Source organism: Bubalus bubalis, chromosome X (genome assembly GCF_019923935.1).
Source record: "Bubalus bubalis isolate 160015118507 breed Murrah chromosome X, NDDB_SH_1, whole genome shotgun sequence".
NCBI classification, from domain to species: Eukaryota; Metazoa; Chordata; class Mammalia; order Artiodactyla; family Bovidae; genus Bubalus; species Bubalus bubalis.
In genome coordinates, this window is record NC_059181.1 from 26,633,972 (window position 1) to 26,650,338 (window position 16,367).

Consider the following 16,367-nt stretch of genomic DNA (forward strand, 5'->3'; position numbering starts at 1 on the left):
TTTCTATATCTTTTGTGTGTGTCTGTGTGTGTGTGTTTTCTCTGGTATTAACTGAGCATTTTATGTGATTTTATTTTAAATAGAATAGTATTCAAATTTATTTAAATTCCTTATCTGGAAATTTCAAATTCTGTAAAGTTAAAACCTAACAAATGTTAACTGGATCAATAGTTACCACTAAACTGTTGTGTTTAACTTCTAACTATTGATGATTGTTGATTCTGAGTGTCAGGTATATTGGGTTCATTTTACTCTTCTCTGTGTGGTTGTATATCATTAATAATTTCCCCAGCGAAAATTTTCATTCTAAATATCATATCTTTATATCACATTTTCTTTCTCCAGTAATCTGTTGATGAGAAATCACTAAACTCATTTTAATAGGTGTGCTGACCTTGATACAGAGACCAGATAATGACATCCCAAGGGAAAAAAAAATTCACTTGAGCTAATCTCACTTACATAGAGGCATCGACTACAGTAAATAAATTTATGGCATATCTAATATAGAAGTGAATAGAGAGGCTGAGTTCAAGAAATGCAAAGCTATTATAACATTACAAAAAATTGTCAACTGGAATTTCTCGACATTAACAGATTAGAGGATAAACTGCATTGGATCATGTCCAGAGGTGTAGAAAAAGCCTTTGAAAAATACTTAACACCACAGTAAAAAACCTTTAGTAAAATAACATTTGAAGAGAATTTTCATTTTCTAAAATCTACAGCAAACTTAGATAAATGTGAAATGTTAGAAGCATCAAAGTCAGGAGAAAGACACAGATGTTATGGTACTATTTCTACTGTTTAAAAGTGGCCTGGAATACATAACTAGAGGAATAAGAATATCAAAATAAATAAGAGGAAGGAATATTGAAAAAAATGAAGTCATTCAGTCATGTCGAATCTTTGCGACCCCATGGTATGTAGCTTGCCAGGCTCCTCCATCCATGGGATTTTCCAGGCAAGAATACTGACGTGGGTTGCCATTTCCTTCTCCAGTGGATCTTTCTGACCCGGGGATCGAACCCAGGTGTCCCACACTGCAGGCAGACTCTTTACCGTCTGAGCCACCAGGGAATCCCCAAAAATGGAGTTCGTTCTGTGGACCATATGGGGAGCTAACCGGCCACTCAGCGTTGAAAAGACTGATAATAAATGGCAACAATATGAGCCTTTAATTAGAAAATCCAAAGGAACCAGTGCACAAAATACTCAAGTGAGTAAGAGACTCCAAAAGCTGTTGTATATAAGATTACTATACCAAAATTAGGAGACTGGCTACACAAAATCAATAGCGAATTAGAATAATTAAATAGAAAATTTAACAGCAGCAGTAATATCCAAAACTTACCTAAAAATAAATTTAACAAAAATGTACACAATTTTTTAGAGGCAACTAAAAAATGTACTGATAGAGAAAAAAATCCCAAATAAATAAAGAAGAACACTAGGTTTATTCATAGGGGAAAGAATACTGTAAATATGCCAATTCTCCTTAAACTATTTACAGATTTACTACTTGCTCTGGAGGGAATTGTGACCCCCCACCCCCGCCCCTAATTCATATGCTGAAGCCCTAACCCACTCTTGTGATTGTATTTGAAAACAGGGTCTTTAAGGAGATTATTAAGGTTAAATGAGGTCATAACAATGGGGCAATAATCCAATTAGGCTGCTGTTCTTAAAGGAAGAGGAAGTGATACTAGATATCACTCTCCTGTGTATTTACAGAGAAGAGTCCCTGTGTTCAGTTCCAGTTCAATTCAGTCACTCAGTTGTATCTGACTCTTGCGACCCCATGGACTGCAGCACGCCAGGCCTCCCTGTCCATCACCAACTCCTGGAGTTTACTCAAACTCATGTCCATTGAGTCAGTGATGCCATCCAACCTGTGAGAACAGCAAAAAGTCAAGAGGAGAGCTCTTACCAGAAACTGGAGTTTGCCAGCACCTCTAACTGGAATTACTAGCCTCCAGAACTGTGAGAAAATAAATTTATGTTATTAAGACACTCAGTCAGTGGTATTTTGTTACAGCAGCCTAAGCATGTTAATACACTGCTCATACGTAGCTTCCAAGATGGCAAGCAGACTTGGGCTGCTGTTTCCTAAACTCAATCCTGGAGAAACTATAAAAACCAGAATGAAAAGAACAATACCAGCAACAAAACAACATAAATGAGAAGCCCCTGGGAGAGACTAAGTCTGTGTTGAACTAGAACCTGAGTGTGGGCAGGTGGGGGCATGCCCTGAAGTTGAGACAGGTCTGTAGCCTGCAAGAGAGGCAGACAACAGGATAGGTTGGAGGAAAGATTTTAAGGTTCAGCCTGTGGTTTCTTTCACTGTGACTTGGGACCATGGATTTCTACTGCTTCACTGAAGGAACCTGAGGCATCTCCTCAGAGCCCACCTGACAGGGTGGCAACCAAAGTTTGGTGTTGTTTTTAACAGTATGAGTCCAGAGGCTGTGCAGTAACCACCTAAAACCTCTTTAGAGGATGAGGACTGATATTTTTTTTAAAAGTTACTATTATGATCAAATATAAAGAATGAATCACACTTAACAAGGGTAGGTATTCTTTCATGAAAAAAATGCATACACACACCCACTTACTAGCAAGGTAAATATATTTCTTAGTATGAATGAAAGTCAAAAAATAAAGTGGCCACACTGGACTGTGCAATGTTAGTAATATAAAAAGATCTGAGTCTCAAGAAAGTAGAACTTTGAGTAGAAGTTTCCCCAAAGTCTACGTATGGCTGGCGAACAAACGGCTATGGGCCAATGTGCTTTTTCTCTTACGGCCTACCATGTGTCCTGGGAACCTGCCTGGCACTGCAACTTACCCGTCTGGTATCTAGCCTGAAAGTGAGAGTGAAGTCGCTCAGTCATGTCTGACTTTCTTTGCCACCCCATGGACTGTAGCCTACTAGGCTCCTCCGTCCGTGGGATTCTCCAGGCAAGAATACTGGAGTGGGTTGCCATTTCCTTCTCCAGGAGATCTTCCCAACCCAGGGATCGAACCCGGGTCTCCCGCATTGCGGGCAGATGCCTTACCATCTAAGCCACCAAGGTATCTAGTCTAGGACTTAGCTATTTTCTGTAAGGTTTGCAGTAGGGAAACAGTTCAGAGTTTTCAGAGAGTTAGTATTACCCAGGAAGCCTTTGAAGAAGCAGCTAAGAGGACACCCTACTCCCTGCCTCCACCTTGAGGAACGATGCAACAATCTCCACCCCCACCCCCACCCCCACATAGAGAGGGACCCGCACACAGCCTCGTCCCTGCTTTCACTCCTGGGAAGCCCAGGGCAGAGCTGTCAGCAGGAGGTACAGGCTGACTTCCACCTCCAGAGTCTCAGGTCTCTGGAGGGGAGAGGCGAGGCTTAGAATTGTGGGAATACGTCTCCCTAGAACAGAGGTGACATCACAGAACTCCGCTCTGATTTGCCATGCGCAAAGAGGCTCGTGGCATAGCCGTTAGGCCCAACACCCTCTACCTTGAGGTTTCAGGAAGTGAAGCCTTTGATCTGAGGCTAATGGTCTCAGATCAAAAGCGGAAAACATCCCGGACTTTATTTGGAATTTAGGAGAGGAGCCTGAGCAAGGACTAAGGGTACGCTAAACCGGGCACACACACTCACTGTCCCTGTGGTCTCCCCTGGGAGGCCCCAGGTCGGGCTGTCAAACTACGGGAGGGACGGGTCTCGGTCTGGTGGAGGGGAGGGGCGGGGCGGAAGTGCTGTGTTGGGGCGGGGGGAGACATGAGTGACAACTGAAAACCCTAATAGTCCAAGACAAAGGGGGTCCCATCAAACCCTGCGCCTGTTGTCAGTTCTGGCAGGCCCCAGTAGGGGTCGCCAGCTAAGGCTTTCCTTCATTTCCTCCTCAGGGACGGGAGGGTCTCAGGGATGGAAGGCCGTTTTTGAAAGCAGTTTAGCTTCAGAGCGGCAGAGGGGAGGATGGCCGGGCCCTGCCAACAGTTGACAGGATGATTCTAAATGTGAACTGCGAAGGAGTCTCAGGGGGCAAGCTGATCAGGGAGCCCTGTGGGTTCTAGAGCAGTAACCTCACACAAACCTGCAAAGGTGGTCTTGGTTAAAGCCAGGGAGGAATCTCCCTGTTGAAGGCGCTCACAGCATCTCCTCCCTCCTCCAGGTGTCCTCATTGTCTGTCTTCCTGCCCACACTCCTGCCTGCTGTCCCTGATCTGTGTCATCATGCCTCGGGGGCAAAAGAGTAAGCTCCGTGCCCGTGAGAAACGCCAACAGGCCCGGAGTGAGGCTCAGCATCTCCAAGATGCTCAGGCCTCTGCAGTAGAGGAAGAAGAGTTCCCCTTTTCCCCTACCCCGCCGCTTGGTGGCAATGTCCAGAGCTCTCCTGCTTCCGGGTCAGATAGAAAATCCCAGGGGTCTGGGAGAGCCCCTTCCACTACCACTACTTCTGCAGGTGCTTCATGCACCAGATCTGATGATGGTGCTAAGAGCCAAGATGAAAAACCAAGCACCTCCCAGGCATTACCCAGCACTGAGTTTTCCTGTAGAACGCCTCTAGACGAGAAGGCAATTCTGTTGGTGCAATTTCTGCTGCGCAAGAATAATCTGAGAGAGTCTATTACCAAAGAAGATATGATTAAGCATGTCATTAAAAAGCACAAGAAGCACTTCACTGAGATCCTCAGGAAAGCTTCTGAGCTGATGGTGCTGGCCTTTGGCATTGAGGTGAAGGAAGTCAACCCCACCACTCATTGCTATGCTCTTGTCAGCAAATTTCAGCGCACCAGTGATGGCAGGCTGCGGGGTGAGGAGATCATGCCCAAGACCGGCCTCCTTATGACCATCCTCTGTGTGATCTTCATGAAGGGCAACTGCGCCACTGAGGAGGATGTCTGGGAGGTGCTCAATGTGATGGGGATATATGCTGGAAGGAAGCACTTCATCCATGGGGATCCCAAGAAGCTCATCACCCAAGATCTGGTGCAGGAAAGGTACCTGGAATACCGCCAGGTGCCCAACAGTGATCCTCCACGCTATGAGTTCCTGTGGGGCCCGAGAGCCCATGCTGAAACAAGCAAAATGAAAGTTCTTGAATTCTTGGCCAACATTCATGATACGGTCCCCAGTGCCTTCCCATCCTGGTATGAAGAAGCTTTGAGAGATGAAGAAGAGAGAGCCCGAGCCAGATTTGCAGCCATGCTTCGCACCAGTGCCCTGGCCAATGTGCATTCTGGGGCCAGTGGCCGACGCAGCTTCTCTCACCTGCAGTGAAATCTGAAGCATTGTCCTGAAGTAGTGTGGGCACTTGGAGGGATCACACTGCATAGCATATTTGATAACTTACAGGTTTATCTTTTGTTGTTGAAAGTTTTTAAATGTTGCTTAAAAAATGTTTCAAATGTTGTTTTTTTGAAAAAAAAAAAAAAAACTTTAGTTCAGAATCTAAATGTATGAATGATATTGGTTACATACTTAATGCTGTTTATGAAATTTAAGAGGAATAGTTTTGCTATTTTGTTAAACAAATTAAAAAAAAAACCTTCCATCTTTTTTAGTGATCTGGAATAAGAAAAGATAGCATTGCAATAGGCATTTTCTTAGAAATGCAAAAGAAATTAGAGGTAAAATAGTTGGGATCAAAAAAAAAAATAGAGAAATAAAAGATGGTGAATTCTTGGTTTCCCTTATTCCTTATATTTTCCTGTTCTGTAAAATAAAAGTTATATACCTGAACTTGCTTTGTTTATTCAATAATGTAAGAGAAATAAAATCATACTAAATTGTTCACTGTTGTTTCCCCTTAAACATTAATTGAGCAGTTGCTCTTTGCTCCATGTTAGTATGTATGGAGGTGGGGGGGTGGTTAAGAAAAAGAAGGCTGAGCCTTTTCCCATTTGATTAGAGTCTAGCAGCAGCTATCATATAAGAAAGACAGTGAGGTGGGATGCCTCTAAGACAAAAAAGACAAGTGAAAAGAAGGATGATTGGGGTTGGAGGGGAGGGCCAGATGAGAGCACTCAAGGGTAAATGTCCTGAGACAATACAACCTGGAGCCTTGGAAAAACCTCAAGTTCTTCAATGGGAGGTGATTTTAAGGGGTGATGGGCCAGAGCGGGTGTGTGAGGGTGGTGAGCAAAGGCCAGATCCTTGGGTCGTGTGTCTCAGAGTTGAGCAATTAAGCCTCGAAAGGAGAACTGCTTTCAGCAGTTACTTTGGGATCATGGATTAACTAGAGAGAAATCTCCACCTAGGGAGGGAATGGAAGGTATCCTGTGCTCCTGTTCCAGTGCCGGAGAATACAATGCACAATCTAGGTGTTTTAGCCACGTCATCACCAAGGAGTTTCTGATAAATCAGGGTGATACTTCCTTGAGGTGGGATGCCAAGAAGTCACTCTGCCCATGTCACACTCTCTGCCCTGGACTGGAAGAAACAGAGTCTGCCTCATTAATAAGGTATTTTGACTGGGTTAATTTGAGTAAAATTTGGCAAGCCCTAAGGGATGGTTTCCCAGGTAGCACTACTGGTAAAGAACCCACCTGCCAATGCAGGAGATGTAAGAGATTCGGGTTCAATCCCTGGGTCAGGAAGATCCCCTGGAGTAGGAAATGGCAGCCCACTCCAGTATTCTTGCCTGGAGAATCCCCATGGATAGAGGAGCCTGGTGGTGTGACCATAGGGTCGCAGAGTAGGACACGACTTAGTACATAGCAAGGCTTGATTTTGGTAGGGGTTCGATGAATGAATGGAGAAGGCAATGGCACCCCACTCCAGTACTCTTGCCTAGAAAACCCCATGGACAGAGAAGCCTGGTGGGCTGCAGTCCATGGGGTCCCTATGAGTCGGGCCAGACTGAGTGACTTCACTTTCACTTTCCACTTTCCTGCATTGGAAAAGGAAATAGCAACCCACTCCAGTGTTCTTGCCTGGAGAATCCCAGGGACGGGGGAGCCTGGTGGGCTGCCGTCTATGGAGTCGCACAGAGTCGGACACGACTGAAGTGACTTTGCAGCAGCAGCAGCAGGTGAATGAAAATGGGGTGATCTGGATCTAAGGCAGCTGGGAGGGAGAGAAGGAGTTAGTTCTTGACACACATTTTAGGAGCTTTGAGTTGCATCCAGATAGGGAAGAGTCCCCAGTAGCCAAATTAAATAATAGAACCTCTATGGGGCATGATCTACTAAGGTATGTTTTCTTATTAAACAGAATTATTGACTGACATGGTATTCAGCATGCCATAGTATTGCATATTTTCAGACATCTCCTGGATTAAAACAACAGCAAAACAAAACAAAATCTCAGCAGGAGGGTTGGTATTATCTGGGGTCAAAAAAAATCATGGCAAAAATTGTCACTCTTTACAGTTCCAATGCACACTAGTCACTGTGCCAGGTGTTTTATATACATTATACACATTCCAACAGTCCTAGAAGACAGAGCTTATCAAACACACTTCAATGAAGAATCTGAGGCTCACAGAATTTGGTAATGTGCTTAGTTCACATTGCTAGTGACAGGGCGAAACTGGAGCTCTGATCTGAATTCCTCCAGAGCTCATATTGTTCCACTCCTCCCGGTCTGAGGCTGGCCTTGTGTCTATTAACTCATTTCTTTTCACATTGCTCCATAATATCTTTCTGGCAGTGAAAAGAAGGATGCTGTGGCCAAAGTACTAAAAGCAGTCTGAAGAAAGAAGGTGAAAATGAGAATAAAACCCAATTTAAGGGTTGTCTGGGGGCTTGTTTCCCTGGAATCCTCCCACCCCTCGCCCCAGAGTTCCTGGAGAGCTGACCGCCTGGGTCCCAGAATGGGTGTCCGGTCCCAGAACTTTCCCGGTGACAGCGCCCTTCCCTGGGTCTTCCCCGGCGAGCCCTGTGCCCTTGTCTCCAGACTAGAACTTGACTTCCAGCCAACTGTTCTCTGCATCCTCCTCTAGACGCTGGGCTCTGCTTGCAGAGGAACGGACCAGTCAGATGCCCCACCCTGCCTGATTCAGAGGATCCCGACTCTCTGCAGGTTCCTCACCCAAAACACCGGGACCGCAGCTGCCCTTTCTTTCCCCATGAGGGGTCACTTCCGGCAGGGAGGTTCAGACACCTCCTCATCCCCACTGGCTGCCCCCACCACGTTCTCAGTGTTTTCAAATCTGCTGGTGACTAGAGTCTGATTTGGCACAGAAACTACTGATCGTTGGGCTTCGCCGGTGGCTCAGCAGTAAAGAATCTGCCCACAGTGCAGGAGACACGAGGTTCTATCCCCGAGTCCGTAAGATCACTTGGAGGAGGGCTTGGCAACCCACTCCAGTATTCTTGCCTGGAGAATCCCATGGACAGAGGAGCCTGGCGGGCTACGGTCCACTGGGTCGCAAAGAGTCAGACAGTACTGTAGCAACTGAACAGGCACGCAGGCTACTGGTAGTTAGTGTAATAACCCTGAGGTTAGAGAGGAGATTTTCGAAACCACCCTGGCATTTTCAGGAAAATTTTAATGGGCTGAATTATTTGAGACTGTCTGCTGACCACACACACCAATAAATAAGTTTACCTTGGTGGTCAAAACCAAGGCTTCCTCCATAAGAAGCAGATGAGAAAAGATGACAATAATCACGGTGTAAGCAAACATTTACATAGAATTTTTAAAAACTCAGGTGTCCTTCTAGGAGGTAGAAAATTCTTCTGTGGCAGAAGTGTCATCCTTGATAAAAAAATATTCTTGCACTGCCTCTTGTCTCTGCTTGCCCCAGAGGAAAACTCTGATTTTAAGTAATAGTGCAAATGCTCTTATTGCCCCCAAATTCTAAAAGTATGGATAAGTCACAATTCCCCTTCCCTACCACATTCCTCTAAAATTCACCCCTATCCTCAGAAGCAACTACAATAAACATTTTGGTTGTTTCAAAATTGACTAGACTTTTTCTTACATATGTTATAAAAATACACTGAGTTATTTGATATACATGGACAATAGTGTACATATTGTTCTGCCTCTTGCTCTTGTCACTTACTAAAACGAATGTGGGATCTTTCCCTGAGAGCACATACAGATCCATCTCACCCTTTTAACTACTCACAAGTATTCTTAAGTGTGTATATGCCATAATTAGACATTCTCCCCCTGATGGACACAAAAATTGTTTCCCATTTGTTGCTATGATTAAAAAAACTTGCATGAATTCTTTGGCAAATATGTATGTTCTCTTATAGAAAATACAGAGCCAAGTGCAAGCTGGATTGAATTGGAAGGAAGATGATGATTGTAAATTTTTATTAATATTGCTGATACTCTGTTCAAATAGAGCTGTACTGATTCCTATTCTCACATATTAATGTATGCAGTGTGCACTCTCATGGGAATTTTATTTTATCAACATTTAAATTTTGGTCAAACTTTTGGGTGAAAATATATTGTCTCACAGTTATTTTAATTTCCTTGTTTTCTAAGTAGGTTGAGCAGAAAATTAACTTAATCTCTCATCCATAGAAACTGGGATTTCTTCAGTGATGCCTTGACTACCAGAATTCCTCTGGGCACACTTTAGAATTCTGAAACGTCAATACAATTTTTCTCTTCACTTTGAGAAAGAAGGATTGGATTGGAATGACCAGGTGTCAGGGAATGGGTTCAGACAGAACACTTTCAGCTAGTAAGGAATATTAGAAAGAACCAGAGAAAGAACAGTGATCAGAGTCCATGAGAGGGAATATGAAGTTCAGAGAGGCCAGGATTCCATGACACAAACTGTGTCTAACTTGTCTACAGTGGCCGTAAACATTTTAGACAAGGGGCCTCTTGTTCCAACTTAAGCTTTCCTCAGAAATCCAGTCCGTGATTTGATGGCAGTTAGGATGTTGTATGGTAGCCATTATTATGGGACTACACTCATGATCTTCCTACAGCTTACATCTGTCCGAAACCCTACTGAATCACTTTGGGTGTTCAGAGAGGACTGTCCCTCTGGCTATTCAAGATTTAAGTCTCCCAGCCATGTTTGCCTTCAAGTAGTTGTTCAGCTCACTGCTTTCCAGGATTTTTTTTTTTTAACTCCCCTGGTAGTTGCACTTTGACCAGCCACATGGAGTACTTCCCTTTTCATGAGCAGATTAATGTTCAGTGAAAGACCCAAGGGGACCTTCTACAGATTTCTGGAGGATTAACTCCACCCAGCTCTCTTCTCTCCAACAGTTTGCCCTGCAAATTTCAGTGGTTTTCCTATTTCCAAACTCTGCTCACTCTGTCCTTAGTTCAGTCCACTGTGCTCTGTTGTGGCTTATCCTCCTTGTATTACAGTCTAGACACTGCCTCTAGGTAGAAATACAGGGTCATTTGGAGAGCCTCTCTCATCTGTTTTCCTACTTTTGGGGATCATAATCCTGTGCTGTTTTACAGTTACCTCAAATAGTCTGCCTATTTTAAAAGTTGTTTATAGCAACTAATGTGGAAGTCCTCCTAAATGTTTTTATAATGGCAACTTGAAAAAATGTTTTAAAAGAGCCTCTCAATGACAGTGAAAGAGAAGAGTGAAAAAGTTGGCTTAAAACTCAACATTCAGAAAACCAAGATCATGGCATCCAGTCCCATCACTTCACGGCAAATATATGGGGAAACAATGGAAACAGTGAGAGATTTTATTTTCTTGGGCTCCAAAATCACTGCAGATGGTGACTGCAGCCATGTCACCATGGCTTTAAGTGACACTTGCTCCTTGGAGAAAAGCTATGAACAACCTAGACAGCATATTAAAAAGCAGAGACATTACTTTTCCAACAAAGGTCCGTCTAGTCAAAGCTATGGTTTTTCCAGTAGTCATATACGGATGTGAGAGTTAAACTATAAAGAAAGTGGAGTGCCGAAGAATTGATGCTTTTGAACTGTGGTGTTGGAGAAGACTCTTGAGAGTCCTTTGGACTGCAAAGAGATCCAACCAGTCCATCCTAAAGGAAATCAGTCCTGAATATTCATCCAAAAGGACTGATGCTGAAGCTGAAACTCCAATACTTTGGCCACCTGATACAAAGAACTGACTCTTTGGAAAAGACCCTGATGCTGGGAAAGATTGAAGGCGGGAGGAGAAGGGGACAACAGAGGATGAGATGGTTGTATGGCATCACCTACACGATGGACATGAGTTTGAGTAAGCTCCAGGAGTTGGTGATGGACAGGGAAGCCTGGTGTGCTGCAGTCCGTGGGATCACAAAGAGTCGGACATGAACTGAGCAACTGAACTGAACTTTGAGACTTATAGAAAAGTTGCCAAAATAGTACAGTTTCAATATATCCCTCACCCAGGCTCATCCAAGGTTAACATCTTAGGTAACATCATACATGTGCTAGAACAAGAAAATTAACATTGTGTTAACAGCATTAAGCAAATTAACTACCCCGTTTAAACTTCATAATTTTTTCCACTATTATCCTTTTAAAAATCCTAATCAGTGCTCTATAGTGCATTTAGTTGTTATTTCTCCCTGGACTGCTACAATCTACAATAGTTCTTCAGTCTTTCCTTGTTTTTCATGACACTCTCAGCCTTGAAGAGTATTTTATGGAATGTCCATCACTTTAGGCCTATTTGGTATCTTCTCATTACTAGACTGAGGTCACAGTTCCTTGGAAAGAGAACCACAGAAATTCTGCTGTTACTTTCAACAGTACACCGTATCACAGGGTTCCTGATTTCAATACACATTATTACTGGTGACACTGACCTTGATCACTTGGTCAAGGTGGTCTTTGCTGGGCATTTCCACTGTAAAGTTACTATGATATCTCCTGTAGTCAACAAATATGTTGGAGGGAGATGCTTTGAGACAGTGCAAATACGTTCTCTTCTCAAACAGACTGATTCTAGCACCTGTTAGTAGACTAATTGTTGTTGTTTAGTCACTAAGTCTTATCTGACTCTTTTGTGACCCCATGGACTGTAGCCCACACCTCTGTTCATGGGATTAAGTATGAAATAATCACAACTGTGATATATGGCTAATAGTGTCTTCCATTCCCTTCTTTAAATGCTTATTAATCGCAACTCTACTATGAGGAGGAACAGTCATGTTTCTTCCACTTATTATTTAATTAAGTATTTATATCATTATGGACTCAGAAATTTTTTCTATTCTTTGGGTTATAATCCAGTACTACAATTATTTATTTTGTTGCTCAAAGATTTGGGCATTAAGAGGTCCTTTTCCTAATAGTTCATTCTTTCAACAATCCTCCCTTCCTCATATCTTTTGAGAACATTCTTTTTTTTTTTCCTGTTTACACAAGGTATTCCAAGCTAATTTTGATTTTTTCCATCTCAGCCCTGAAAGAACTACCTCTCCAAGGATCCTTAGTTCCTTTTAAAGAAGAATGATGCTTAAAAAAAAAAAAACACAAGATCTTGTCACTAAGTATGCTAATTACTACTGGAATGCCATTGTTTGTAGGTCTTCTCAGCAGTCAGGACTGGGGAATATTTGTGCATTAACTCATGTATATATACATATCTATCTGAAGGAGATCAGCCCTGGGATTTCTTTGCAAGGAATGATGCTAAAGCTGAAACTCCAGTACTTTGGCCACCTCATGCGAAGAGTTGACTCATTGGAAAAGACTCTGATGCTGGGAGGGATTGGGGGCAGGAGGAGAAGGGGACGACAGAAGATGAGATGGCTGGATGGCATCACCAACTCGATGGACATGAGTCTGAGTGAACTCCAGGAGTTAGTGATGGACAGGGAGGCCTGGCTTGCTGCGATTCATGGGGTCACAAAGAGTCAGACACGACTGAGCGACTGAACTGAACTGAACTCATCTCTATACCTGTGTGTATTTAATGAGTTTATACTAATACTTCAAATTCCAATTTAATACCATATGAATCATTTTAATCTCCCCAGTTTAACTGTAATTTCTTTCTCTAATTGTAATAAATCTTAGTTTTATTTTTAACAACTTATTTATCTGTTCAAGTCTAGTATTCACATAAATTAGCTGCAGAATGTCTTATCAATGCCTCTATAAGGAACATATTTACTAACTATATAACATTTGTGCACAGTTCTTTTTGTTTTTATCCTTTTAGCATTCAGTCAAGCTACCATTTTCTAAAGTTACCTGGGTTCGTTCTTTTCCCCTTACCTTCTGTATAGTTGTGTTTTTGATTTTTATCATAGGTAGTTTCATTTGTTAGTGTTTGTATCTCATGTTGGGTTTCCCCCACATCCTGATTGGTTTTAAATATCCATTTATTAATGGCAGCATTTCTTAACCAAGTATTTATTGGTATTTATTAATTCTTTACCAAAAGACATAATCACACATACAGTCAATGGCCTCATAATATCCATATCAGCTGGCCATGATCATAAGGATGTGCCAAAAATATTCATTCCAATATTTAAATTAGAAAAATCTCTTTGTCTTGTGCATTCCAGGGATACTTGGTTTATTCAGGTAAATGCCTCATATTTATTCACTTTTTCCCACATACTAATTCACATACAACAGTTAAAATATTTTACGTTGCTGCACATATCAGGACTCAACCTGATCTTCTGCACTGGGCTTAATTCTTAAAAGCAAGAAATGTATATGTCTCTATATGGCCATTAAAACCAGCTGAGGAACTACTATTTGTCATGATGTTGATGATGGGTCCTTTATTGCTTGTGTCTTTTTTTATTACTGTTGCCAAGTAACTGAAAAACTCAGGCAGCATTGCTGAGGATAAGACCTTTCCCTATTAAGAAGAAAAAGATGACAGCCTGCTGTGTGAACAATAGGGAAACTACCCTTATTATTCCCAGCGCAAACACTTCATCACTAGGGGAGCATCTTTACCAAAAAAAAAAGAAAAGAAAAAAAAAAAACTCTTTGAAAATTTTCTGTTCACTAACATGAAAGTTTTAGAGCTTCATAGAAAAAAAAAATAGTATGTTAACTGGCAGGAAAAAGAAATGGAGATAAATTCCAGAAAGTGTACTACACATCTGTCTATACCAAATAGTTGGTATCTTAAAACTTCACATTAGGAAAGATAGAAGTAGTTATTACTATCACACAGCATCTTGCCCTACTTAATTTCAGCAGAATAAGCCTCCACCCACTGTGTTGTAGAGAAGGATAAAGAGTCTCAAGTCAGATCAAAGGCCAAGTTGTGATTATTGTGAAAAGAAGAGAAGAGGATTGCATACTCTTTTTTTAGCTATCTATTCTCTCAAGATATAATTTCCCATTTGAAATATTTGCTGCATGAATGTCAAAAAAGTATCAGATGGTAAAACAGTATCTGTGAAAAATAGCCTTTAAAAATGGAGGCCCATGGAAGCACAGTTACTAAGCTCTTTCAAAACATATCTTAATACTCCACAGTGATTCTTTCAAAAAAAAATTACAGACTTAAACTCTCATCTGACATTTAATCCCTTTTTTATAAATAAGAATTAATTTTTTTCATATAACACGGAAATGTAGAAAATTCATGCTTTTAGATTTATCTTCATGACTTGGATTTATTAAAAGTTAGAGATTAATCTTGCTCTATCCTTCAAGAGACAATATGATGCATATGTTTAACTATATTATAAACAGCAATACTATAGGAATTTTAATATGTATAGCAAAATTGATGTGTTCTTCTTTAAAGTACATATTCACCTTTAAATGTTTCCATGTGCTAAAAAATACTGACATCTTTATTCATACAGCCTTTCCCAGGAAGAGTTAAATTCTCCCTTTTCCATTCCCTCTGAAGAGGCAGTTGAATACCATATGTTGGTTTATTATCAAACAATTAAACAAATATATAATATTGTATTTCCAAAAGTAACCCAAACTACTTATTGTAGGTATGATGAATAGAAATTCATTCTCCCCTTCTTCTCAGTATCTAAGTGCATATTCTTTTATATAAATTACATATTAAAATATACAAATAAAAGTCTTAAAAAGTTCTAACCTCAAATAAACAAAAACAAAATTTTTTTTTGGCCATACCACATGTAGCATGTGGGATCTTAATTTCCTGACCAGATATCAAATTCATGCTCCCTGCTGTGGGAATATAGAATCTTAACCACTGACCTGCCAAGGCAATCCCCCAAATAAATCCAGTATTAAGACCAGTTCAGTTGAGTTCAGTTCAGTCGCTCAGTCATGTCTGACTCTTTGCAACCCCATGGACTGCAGCACATCAGGCTTCCCTGTCCATCACCAACTTCTGGAGCTTACTCAAACTCATGTCTATCATGCTGGTGATGCCATCCAACCATCTCATCCTCTGTCGTCTCCTTCTCCTCCTGCCTTCAATCTTTCCCAGCATCAGGGTCTTTTCCAATGAATCAGTTCTTCACATCAGGTGGCCAAAGTATCGGAGTTTCAGCTTTAGCATCAGTCCGTCCAATGAATATTCAGGACTGATTTCCTTTAGGATAAACTGGTTTTATGTCCTTGCAGTCCAAGGGATTCTCAAGAATCTTCTCCAACACCACAGTTCAAAAGCATCAATTCTTTGGCACTCAGCTTTGTTTATAGTCCAACTCATGGTTATTAAGACCAGTAACAAAACACATTCAAGTCACATTATCAAAGATAAGTAGAATAAATGAACTTATATTCATCTCTGATCCAATATTTCATTTCCCCAAGCCTATGTTTCAAATCAAGAACTGGAATTTTTTAAAAGTATTTTATTGTGGTATGGCTGACATACAAAAACTTGTGTATATTTCATGTATACAACGTAATAAGTGTATAATTCTCCAGGCCAGAATACTGGAGTGGGTAGCTGTTCCCTTCTCCAGGGGATCTTCCCCAACCCAGGGATCGAACCCAGGTCTCCAGCATTGCAGGCGGGTTCTTTACCATCTGAGCTACCAGAGAAGCTTAATAAGTGTAGAGATAAGTATATATCCATGAAACCATCACCACAATTCATGCCATAAAGCTATCCATCACCTCCAAAAGTTTCCTACTGCCTTTTTATTTATAATAATTATTGTGATAAAACAGTTAACATAAGATTTACCCTTTAGCAAATTTATAAGTATACAATACAGTATTTTTAACTATGCTGTACAGCAGATCTCTAGGTCCTTTTCATCTTATATAAAGAAAACTTTGTGCCCTCTGACTAATAGCTCTCAGTTTCCTTCTCCCTCCAGGCCCTGGCAGCCATCATTCTTTTCTCTGCTTCTGTGAGTTTGACTATATTAGATTCCTCTTATAAGCAGTATCATGTAGTATTTGTCTTCTATATCTGGCTTATTTAACTTAGCATAATGTCCCCCAGATCCATCCATGTTGTCACAAATGGCAGAATTTCCTTCTTTTTAAAACCCGAATAGGGGCTTCCCTGGTGGCTCAGTGGTAAAGAATCCACCTGCCAATGC

At 41.4% G+C, this 16,367-nt stretch overlaps 1 protein-coding gene across 1 annotated transcript; it reads left to right on the forward strand.

The window, feature by feature from the left end:
* The first annotated feature begins 4,180 nt into the window (after positions 1-4,180).
* Positions 4,181-5,334, forward strand: LOC112582217 (melanoma-associated antigen B10). Its single transcript, XM_025276581.2, has one exon. The coding sequence runs from the start codon at positions 4,219-4,221 to the stop codon at positions 5,263-5,265; it is 1,047 nt and encodes a 348-aa protein (XP_025132366.1). The 5' UTR covers positions 4,181-4,218; the 3' UTR covers positions 5,266-5,334.
* The last annotated feature ends 11,033 nt before the right edge of the window (positions 5,335-16,367 follow it).